This window comes from Lathamus discolor, chromosome W, assembly GCF_037157495.1.
Source record: "Lathamus discolor isolate bLatDis1 chromosome W, bLatDis1.hap1, whole genome shotgun sequence".
Taxonomy (NCBI): domain Eukaryota; kingdom Metazoa; phylum Chordata; class Aves; order Psittaciformes; family Psittacidae; genus Lathamus; species Lathamus discolor.
The window spans coordinates 25,091,499-25,102,052 of record NC_088908.1 but is presented as its reverse complement, the minus strand read 5'-3'; the positions used below and the strand labels follow the sequence as shown (position 1 = coordinate 25,102,052).

The 10,554-nt window shown below is 45.4% G+C and overlaps 1 protein-coding gene across 1 annotated transcript; it reads left to right on the top strand.

Moving 5' to 3' along the window:
• The first annotated feature begins 8,539 nt into the window (after nucleotides 1-8,539).
• On the top strand, nucleotides 8,540-10,159 carry LOC136004457 (uncharacterized). The gene has a single exon (XM_065660945.1). It carries the CDS (start codon nucleotides 8,564-8,566, stop codon nucleotides 10,157-10,159), a length of 1,596 nt encoding a protein of 531 aa, XP_065517017.1. The 5' UTR covers nucleotides 8,540-8,563.
• Nucleotides 10,160-10,554: the final 395 nt, after the last annotated feature.

The following is a 10,554-nucleotide window of genomic DNA, read 5'->3' as shown; positions in this document are numbered from 1 at the left end:
GACAGCAACCGCACTTTTGCATTAACCCATTCTTGCCCAAAATGTTAAACTGCTACCTGTTAAAAACTTACATGAACCCGACAACAAAAAAAAACAACACACAGAACACCATCTGCCCTCATCACACACACACGCACACACGTATGGGATCCCACAAGCACAATCCACACAACTACAATATTTAAAACATGAAATCCAGACAATCGTTACTCCCACTACACAGTCCCACATACAGAACGTGGCACAAGGACCCTGTGAAGACTATCAGGAAACCAGCTCCAAGAAGCATCATCGCAGTGCGAGGTGGCAGGCTCAACCTTAGCGAGCGTCCCCCGCTCTGCCTCCCCCACATTGCATGAGGCTTGGGTTTTTATACTGACCAAAATGCACACTCGTTCCGACACAGGTGGCCAGCCTACGTCGGAAGAAGTGGCCAGCAATATCTATAAAGGTCTCCAAGGTTCCCTTCTGTATCAAATCCTCGACTATTGGTTTCAGCCCTTTTCTTCTGATTTGGAGAAAACTCCATGAACAAACTTGCCAACAAAGTTTTCAAGCTGACAAGCAGGTATTCTTTATTGCGGCGCCGGGAGACATGGGGGATAGCTCTTCCTAACGTGTGTCCCCCTGTTGCTACACAAGCTGTCCTTATATAGTCCCTGGGAATACATACATTACGTCATTTTCCAGAATGTTCCCCGTATGCGTACAGAATTGTGGTGGTGGTCTCTGAGGGTCATATACTTCTTCCAACAATCTTCATCACTTCTGGCAGCCTTTGGAGCACGCGCAGTAGATGCTCATACCAGTTTGATTGGCTCGTTAGCACCAGAGACATAATAATCCTCCTATCCTCCTACTTATCAGTTAGTTTAACTGTAGCCCATCCTGGACACCTGCCATTCCCAGATACTCCTTATCCCTGTGTCCTGTTCTTCTAGACTGTTTTTCTTAAAACTGTGCCAACTATAACAATTTATCTTGTACAAGAATGCTCAGTGTGTTCTCTAGCTGCATTCTATTTTTTTTCTATGTATCATGCACTTTAGTAATTTTCTATTGCTACTGTTACAAAGCCATCAAACTTAACATTACTTAAAACTGATTCTAAAGGTTTATATATTCCATTTTGTGATTTTGTGTCCCCCTTGTCTGACTTCCTTCCAAAGAAATCGGGTAACCCCGTGTCCTGGGTTCAGCAGTAGCAGTTATTTTTCTCCTTCTTAGTAGCTAGTGCAGTGCTGTGTTTTCATTTTTTGGCCTGGGAAGAGAGCTGATAACGCTGATGTTTTCAGTTGCTGCTCAAATGTTTGGTCTGACCAAGGACTTTCTGAGCCTCATGCTCTGCCAGGGAGGAGGGAAAGCTGGGAAGAAGCAGAGACAGGACACCTGACCCAAACTAGCCAAAGAGGTATTCCATACCACAGCACGTCATGCCCAGGATGTAACTGAGAGTTACCCCGGAAGGGCTAGTTCACTGCAGGGTTGGAGACGGTATTGGTAGGTGCTCGGCTGGGGGGAGTGGGGCGAGTTATCGATTGGCTGTTGGTGAGGTGTTGTATTCTCTTCCCTTGTTATTTCCCTTATCATTGTTATTATTGGCGGTAGCAGTAGTGATTTGTGTTATACCTTAGTTACTAAACTGTTCTTATCTCAACCTATGGGAGTTGCATTCTTTTTGATTCTTCTCTCCGTCCCTCCAGGAGTAGAGGGAGGGAAAGAAGGGGGGCAGTGAGCGGACAAACTGTGTGGATTGGTTTAAACCACGACACCCTGATAGGTTCTTTTTGATTCGTTATTTTTATTTTCCTTGCCATTTACATATAAATTTAAAGCCTGACATATCCAATCGTCAAAAGACTCAAATATTGGCCAATATAAATGGTCAGGCCGAATTTCCTCTTTAGTCCACACTTCCATACAGTAATGGACCATTTTTTCCTTACTCTTTCCTTCCTGGGATGGCCAAGAACCCCAGTAGTTAAACATTAACCCCAAAGGACTGCCTGGGGTTATTTCCGGTAACTTGCTCCCTGCCTTATTTCTGGGACCTCTCCATGGGCCCCTTCCTGGGTTAGAGTTACGACTCCTACTCTGACCCGTTTCCCGCCACGTGTGTTTCCTTTCAATCAACCACTATCACTTCCCTCCTTCAGCGGCCAAGTCCCTCGCGGGAGATTGGAAATGCGCTTTGAAGAGGTCCACACTCGCTTCACGGATCCTGATATCCTGACCCGTGCTTTCACAGATTCAGAATACCCGGTCCATGTCTCACCATACACTCCGTCTCTTCACCGACCGGTTTCTTCACTGAAACCATGGTTAGAGGAAAACCACGCAACTTTGTTGCGTCTCATACACACACACACCGGCCTTCCCACCCAACCGAACGGTACTTACAGTCTGCTGTTCTCGTCCGGATCTTCGTGCACAAGAATTATGGGTAATTTATACTGCAGTGTTCAGGGAGCTTGAATTCCTTGGTTATTGCCTCTCTGTTGGTTGATCTCGCGAGACTGCCCAGGGATAGAACCCCCGAGCCACAAATTGCGGGGCGCCTCCTCGTAAGAGCTACAGTCCCAGGCAGCCTACACAAAGATCACGTCGGGGTCACCAATTTTGTTATAAAAATTCCGTCTTAGCCATGGTCTGATTTAATTATTTTATTACAATTGATTAATATTGAGAGGCAATAAGCAAGCAGCGCTGGGTGCGCAGGGGAGTCTCCGCTCCACCAAGACGCACGCCGGGGTCTTTGGGGTCCAGTCTCTTATACTTCTTGGTCTTGGGTCTCAGCCAGTCCCTTCTTCATCTGTACTCGGATGCCGACGCAGCCCCTTTTCATTGTTCTTTTCTTGTTGCCGAGGTCTGCTTTTCGGTGAAGAAACTTCTTGGAAGAGGAACTGAACCCCTTGGTAATTTATTAATAAAGAATCGTTTATCACAAGCTTAATCACAGCCCTAGTTCTATCCTTATATGGTTATTTAGTCAAAGCATAGGTTTCACAAACCCCTGTAACAGGATGTATCTCTTGGTTACACAATCCCTTCCTTAAAGCACTCAAGCAGCAAAACAAAACTTTATTATTTTAACAGTCAAAAATGATTAAAAAGAAGACTATTCTATTCCTTTGTTTCTTCTTCTCTCCCTTCATTATATTGACAGCAACATTTATTATAATCAAAGTCATTTTTATACATCCCACACATGGTACACTGGTCACAGGTGCGTTGGTAACAGTGATTCCCAAGTTCTTGACACACGAATCATTCTCGTATTCTTTACAGGAGCAAGTCCAGAGGAGGCCACGAAGATGCTCCAAGGGCTGGAGCGCCTCTGCTCTGGAGACATGCTGAGAGAGCTGGGCTTGTTAAGCCTGGAGAAGAGAAGGCTCTGGAAGACCTTAGAGCAGCTTCCAGTGTGCCAGTGTGTTTCTTCACAAGAAAGATGAAGAGGGGCTTTTGACAAAGGCCTATAGGGACAGGACAAGGGGGAATGGTTTTAACATGACAGAAGGCAGATTGAGATGAGATCTTGGGGAGAAGCTCTTACCTGTGAGGGTGATGAGGCACTGGCACAGGCTCCCTAGAGAAGCTGTGGCTGCCTCATCCCTGGCAGCGTTCAAGGCCAGGTTGGATGGAGCTTGGAGCAACCTAGTCTAGTGGAAGGTGTCCCTGCCTGTGGCAGAGGGTTGGTTTGGGTTGGAAGGGACCTTGAAACTCATCCAGTTCCAGTCTCTGATTCTATCCCTGGCCAAGCACAGAATCACTTCAGAAGTCTTTATTCTTGATGTGCTACATGGCCATATTAACCTTGCCTGCTGCTCTAGCAGGTTTCTGGGTGATTAGAAACATCCCCAGCGGTGCCTGCTTTGTGCAGGTGAAGGGGGAGAAGTGCTGAGCCAGAGAAAACCAGAGCCAGGGGTTTCCCATGGGAAGGGCCATGCTCAGTACTGTCCAGCCAGGGATCCCCATACTGGCACTGATGGGGAGGCATCTCTCTACTCCAGCTAGGTCTATGGGTGCTGCCCACCTTGGTGAGACCCATGGCACCCAAAGCTCTTGGTTGTGGGATTAAACCCCCCTGAAGAGGTGGGATAACCCCTTAATAGAGTCCCATCACATGAGCAAAGCCCCCCTTACTCTGTAGCCAGAGGAGCTACAAATGCTGGAACTGTTTCAGACTGCAATCCTGAAGCTTTTTGGCAGAAAATGTACCCACTGTGAAATGTAGCCACTGGCATATTTCCCCACACATGGCTGCAAGCCCCAGTGTGTTTTTGGTCCCTCCTAGTTGCTTTTGCTTCTTTCTTCTTTTTTTCTTTTTTTTTTTTTTTCCCTTCCCCCTTTTGTTTGGCTGGATCACAAAGCCTGGCTCTTTTCTGCTAACATAACCCCGCAGCCCACAGGTGTGTGGAATTTGGGAAACTCAAGTCAAAACCCAGTAATTGCCTACAGCTGCTGATCCCACCCCAAGCTGTGATGCCATTGCAAGCCTTTGGTAGCAGGAACCTGGATGGATACCCTGTTGACATTCCTTCAGTCTGAAATAATTATGTTCATTTATTTGCATGGCATAAATAGAATATTATGACATTTTGTACAGTTCATGTGAACACACATATAGAGAGTGAAGTAAAAGCTATCCCAGGGATGCCCTATCCCTGGCAGTGTTCAAGGCCAGGTTGGATGGGGCTTGGAGGAACCTGGTCCAGTGGAAGGTGTCCTTGCCTGTGGCACGGGGGGTTGGATCTAGATGAGCTTTAAAGTCCCTTTCAGCCCAAACCAGTCTGCGATGCTATGAGATGTTAACAACTGAACCAGTCTTTAAAATTAATATAAGCTTCAGAAAGCTGTGTATTGCTTCCTGAGCCCTGGGACCAAAATCTGGTATTTTCTAAGAATTGTTCTGTAATCTGGAGAGTGAGAAGGATAGTTTTTTGGTTTTTTTTAAATGTTTTTGCCTGTGCCAAATGGCTGTTGAAATGATGGTGCTTTACCCCATCTGCCTTGAAAAACACCATCTGGCCTGGTGTCACTGAGGGGCATGGGAGGGATACTGGCTGTTCCTGGACACAACCCCCAGCACAAAGGTGTCCAAAGGGAAAACCATACCAGTGCTTCCGGGCAGCTTGCTGTCTTTGGAGCACAGTAGGCAATGGGGGGAACTGGACATTTTCATAACCACTGTCTCAGCTGTGCAAGAAAACCTTCCAAACCAACTCAGCAGCTGGATCTTGCCTGGGATGGTCTTTCCAGGAGAGGAGAAAGACAGGAGAGAGGGATGTGATTTCAGCAGTTTTCCAGCCTCTGATGGTCCCCTGTGTAAACCATCCTTCTGCTGCATTTAAAGCAAGGGGCTCAAAAGCAACCTTCAAGCTGCTTGTCTTTGGTGCTGCAGCCACTATACAAATGAAGCCTTGGGTCCTTGGATAAGTTTTCCACCTTCTAGTGACTCGTGAATTTATTTATTTATTTTCCCCTTTCTTGGTGGAAAGAGAATTGCAATCTGAAAGGGAACCAGCCCCTCTGAGAGTCCAGGGAGGATGCTGTAGGTGCAGGGGGGGGGGGATATTTTCCTGCACCTAGGGAAGCAGAGGGCTCGGGCTTGGTGGTAGGCATGGGTGCAAGGAGATGCTCTGTCTCCAGCTGTGACTGTGCTTGCTCTCCTTCAGGATGCTGTGGTGGGATTTTGATAGAATCACAGAATGGTTTGAGTTGGAAAGGGCCTTAAGGTCATCTAGTTCCAACCCCCCTGCCATGGGCAGGGACACCTTCCACTAGACCAGGTTGCTCCAAGCCCCATCCAACCTGGCCTTGAATACTGCCAGGGACGGAGCATTCACAAATTCCTTGGGCAACCTGTTCCAGTGCCTCACAACTCTCTCAGCAAATAATTTCTTCCTTATAGCTAACCTAAATCTCCCCTGTTTAAATTTAAAGCCATTACTACTTGTCCTATTGCTACAGTCCCTGATGAAGAGTCCCTTTCCTGCATCCCTGTAGGCCCCCTTCAGATACTGGAAGGCTGCTATGAGGTCTCCACACAGCTTCTCTTCTCCAGGCTGAACAGCCCCAATTTTCTCAGCTTGTTTTCATATGGGAGGTGCTCCAGCTTCCTTATCCTCGTGGCCTCCTGTCCTGGGTTCAGCTGTAGCAGTTATTTTTCTCCTTCCTAATAGCTGGTGCAGTGCTGTGGTTTTGACTTTAGCCTAAGAACAATGCTGATAACAGACTGATGTGTGGAGAAGTGGCTAACAGAGAAAGGTCGTGTTCCCATCAACGAGCTGAAACAAGACATCTGTGTAGAATGGTGCAGACTTACTAGCACCAGATAATGAGGAACTGAAGGACACCGGCAAACAGCAACATGCTATGACCAATCACAGCCAAGGACACTAAGCGATAAGTGCATGAGAAAGAGGATGGTGGGGGGGTGCACGGTGTAGCTGCAAAAGTGTAGAGCTTACGCAATGCCTTATTTGTGCCAGAACCAATCAAGTGCCTAGTATTTGCATATTCACTGTTATATTAACCGAAGGTAGAAGCCCAATAAATGAATCGTGCTTATTGATCACAATGGTCGTGTTGATTCCTCCCTGCTGCAACAAATTGGTGCCTAACTAGGGACCCTCTTGCTGTTGCTTGACTGAGCGAAGAAGACAGCTGGAATAGGAGGGGAGCGGACTGATTGGAACAGGAACCCAGGTACCTTTAAAGGCTGGGAAGATAGCAGGGATCGGGAAAGCTCCGAAGAATGCAGCCTTTGGAAGGCAAAGAACGCTTCGCTGCTGGCAGCGTCGGTTCCGAAAGCCTGAGCAAGATTTTACTTGGCTCGCCGCCCGTATATCGTCTACCTCCTGGTGAGCTGCACTGGCGCCAACGTCTTATGAGTTGAGAAAAAGTTGAGTAATAATTGAGTAATAATGGATAGAGAGGCAGCATATGATTTATTTAAGTGCTTCTTAGAGAAGCGGCAAGTGGATAAGGAATTGGACTTAACGAAGGGATTAAAGGCTCTGTTAGAATACGCGAGAGAGTTAGGTTGTTTCCGAGATCCTAACGATGTATTTGATCCACCCGAATGGAGGAAGTTTGGGGATGAGCTTTGGACTAGAGTGATTGATGGTAACAAGCAAGCGAAAAAGAAAAATGTGCTAAAGACTGGAGGACAGTTATTAATTGCCTACATAAGTATGCAGTACTTCAACTCTTCCGACATATCCTCTCTGCGAGAGGGATAGCGTATGATGAAGCTATGCTAAAAAGATTGTTGCTCTGGATTAAGGAGAAGGACTTAATCCAGGGGGTTCGAGAAGCCTTTGAGCTTGGGACTTGGGAAAAAATCGCTAAGGAAGAAGCCTCTGTTTTATGGATGTTTTCAGTCCTTAAGGTGAAGGTGTTAGAGAAAAAGGCAAAATTTTACGATAACTAAACATTAGAAATGATTATATTTGAAAATTTATAAATCAGTAGTGTGGGTTTGGAAATACTGTAATGTTCCAGTACAGTTTGTAGTTTGTACCAGAGTTATTCAGTAACCAATGTTAACAATGGTAGGCTAGGTGGTAAGAGCTAACATAATTATATACGGTAAAGGGCATACGGGTAGATTTAAAAAGTATTGTGAAAGTCTATCGAAGTAGAAACTAATGGACACACCAGGGTAGTCAAGTGAGAACAAGACAATACTGGCGTCCACACAATGGTTGGGATATATCCAAAGAACAGAAAGGTGAAGGAGGACAGAGCGAGGAAGACTTCTTACTTCATCTGAGGAAGACTCCTTACTTCATCAATGCGACCACCAGAAGAGGCTGCGCAAGCGCAGAAGAGGCTGATGTCGTAATAGACTGATGTGGCAATCCTTGATACATATGTAGTAGTTAATGATGCAATCCGTGTTAAATATGTATTAGTAACCAAATTTTAGTGTATAAATTGCGAACGCGATGCGACGAGGTCGAAGCCAGATTTGGGCGAGCGCCCCTGGTTTCCCAGCGCTGCAATAAAGCACCTCATATAACCATTCCGGTGGTTATGTGTTTATTCTTACGCTAACATTTTGGCGACCCAGGTGGGACCTCGCGGGCATTGCTGAGGCGGATCGCGTTTCGACCCCGCTCCAGCCGGCACTGAGAGATTCTCGGGGAGCCATCGACCGCGACCGACCTCTGCTGCTCACGACGGACCTCTGACACGGTAAGAAAGGTGCTTTATTTAAGTTACAGAACTGATTTCTAGTAAGAGTATGGTGTATTGACCTTTGGTAAGGTCTGGTAAAAGCCTGCCTGTTATACACAGCGAAAAGCTGCGTTTGGCTGGGCTAGTAGTAAAGCCTGCCTGTTAGACGCGGTGAAAGCTGCACTTGGTTGGGGCTAGAGAGCTCTCGGGGTAAAAGCCTAGGCGCCGTCCGTCAGACAGTAGCGAAAGCTCTGCAGGTTCGGCAAACGTGGTTATGGTATTGGTATTTGTGCTGCAGGATCAGCATCTGTCTGTATAAGTTTTGTAATATAGTGGTGTGTGTGTGAAGCCTGTTTAGAAATCATCTTGTAATTATAAAATGTCACCAATTCCTAAATCATCTCCTTTAGGTTGTATTTTAAGCCATTGGAAGGAGGGTGGATTTGGGCAAAGTATGCGGAAAAGCAAACTAATTGATTATTGCAATGTATGGTGGACACAATATGAATTAGAAAATCAAGAAAAATGGCCTGAGACTGGAACCTTACAGTATAATACTATCATGCAGTTGATGTTGTATTGTAAAAGGGAAGGAAAATGGGATGAAGTACCATATGTGGATCTTTTCTTTATCCTAAGAAACAATGATAAGTGGCAGAAATCTTGTGGATTAATGGTTGTTAAAGCAAGCAGTGCTGAAGAATGCAAGGGGTGTGCTGGAGGAAAGGAATGTGTGAAATGCCTTGCCTTAGGGAATAGTCGGAGACATCAAAAGGATGAGGAGGATCTTGACTTGTTAATAGCTCCGCTAGTGACAGATGAGGAAAGGGGGGAGCAGGGAGAAAGCGATAGTGATCTTGAGAGTGAGGAAGAGGGTGAAAATGGGGGAGGTAGGAAAATAAATTCCCCTGTCACCCCAGTTTCACACAGAACTCGCCGGAGGGGAGGGCGAGAAGGAGAAACACAGCCTCAGGCAGCTAGCGCAGTGCTTGCTCCTTTAAGACAGGGAGTCGGAGTTGAGGGACCAGTATACGTTAAAATACCTTTCTCTCCTGGGGATTTGGTTATATGGAAACAATCGGCAGGAACATATAGAGAAAATCCTGATAAAGTAGCTCGAGTGATAAAGATGATTATGAAAACCCAAAACCCAGACTGGGATGATATACAAGTGCTTTTAGATACCCTTATGGACTCAACAGAAAAAGAAATGGTGGTAAAAAGTGCTCGGGAAAGGGTTCGGGAGGATATAAGGCAGGGAATAGTTGGGGGAAACATAGATCAAAACTTTCCGATGGAAGATCCAATGTGGGATTATAACACACGAGAAGGAATGAGAAATCTACGGAGATATCAAAACTGGGTAGTTTTTGGAGTACAGCATGCTATGCCCAAAACAATAAACTGGTCAAAATTGTACAGTGTTAGACAAGAAAAGGCGGAATCACCATCGGCCTTTATAGAGAGACTTAAAGAGACAGCAAAGAAATATACGGACTTAGATGTGGAAACAGAACAGGCTAAAGCACAATTAGCCTTGATTTTCCTGGGGCAGTCTCAAGATGATATTAGAAAGAAACTGCAAAAACTAGAAGGGGCAGAGTTACGAGACCTGGATAGGCTGTTAGAGGTAGCCTGGAAGGTGTACAATAATCGAGAAAAAGAAAACTCTCGGAAACAACACCAAAATCTACTGACAGTAATACAGGGAAGAGAACAAGGGTTCTCTAACTTCAGGGGAAGAGGACGAGGAAGTATGCGAGGACGGGGACGAGGCAGAGGATTCTATAATCCAAAATTAGGAACAAACACAGAAAGAATAGGATATAATCAATGTGCCCTTTGCAAGCAGGAAGGACATTGGAAAAATGAATGTCCATCAAAAGAGGGGCAATTCATGTCAACAAGAAATCCTTTTGCAGGATCCGACATGGCTAAAACAATGGTGTTGGGGGATTTTGTTAATCAAAGCTGACTAAGCCGAGCAGAAAATAAAGAACTCCTTGTAAAGATCCAACTAGGAGAGGAGGAAGTAAAATTTTTAATAGATACAGGGGCCACTTACTCAGTTTTAAATGACTTGCATGGAAAAATAGGAAAGAAAGCTACAACAATTGTAGGAGCCACAGGGAAAGAAGAAGTGCGACCATTTTTGCAACCCCTAAAATTACGATTTCAAGGAAAAGAATTGACACATGAATTTTTATATGTGCCTGAATGTCCCATTCCTCTATTAGGACGGGACTTATTAAGTAAATTGGATGCTACAATTGTTTTTGAAAACGGCGAATTGATAATGCAAATCCCGGAATCCAAAACAGGACAAATTTTAGTTCTCAAAGACAAACCTATTCCACAAATTCCAAAAGA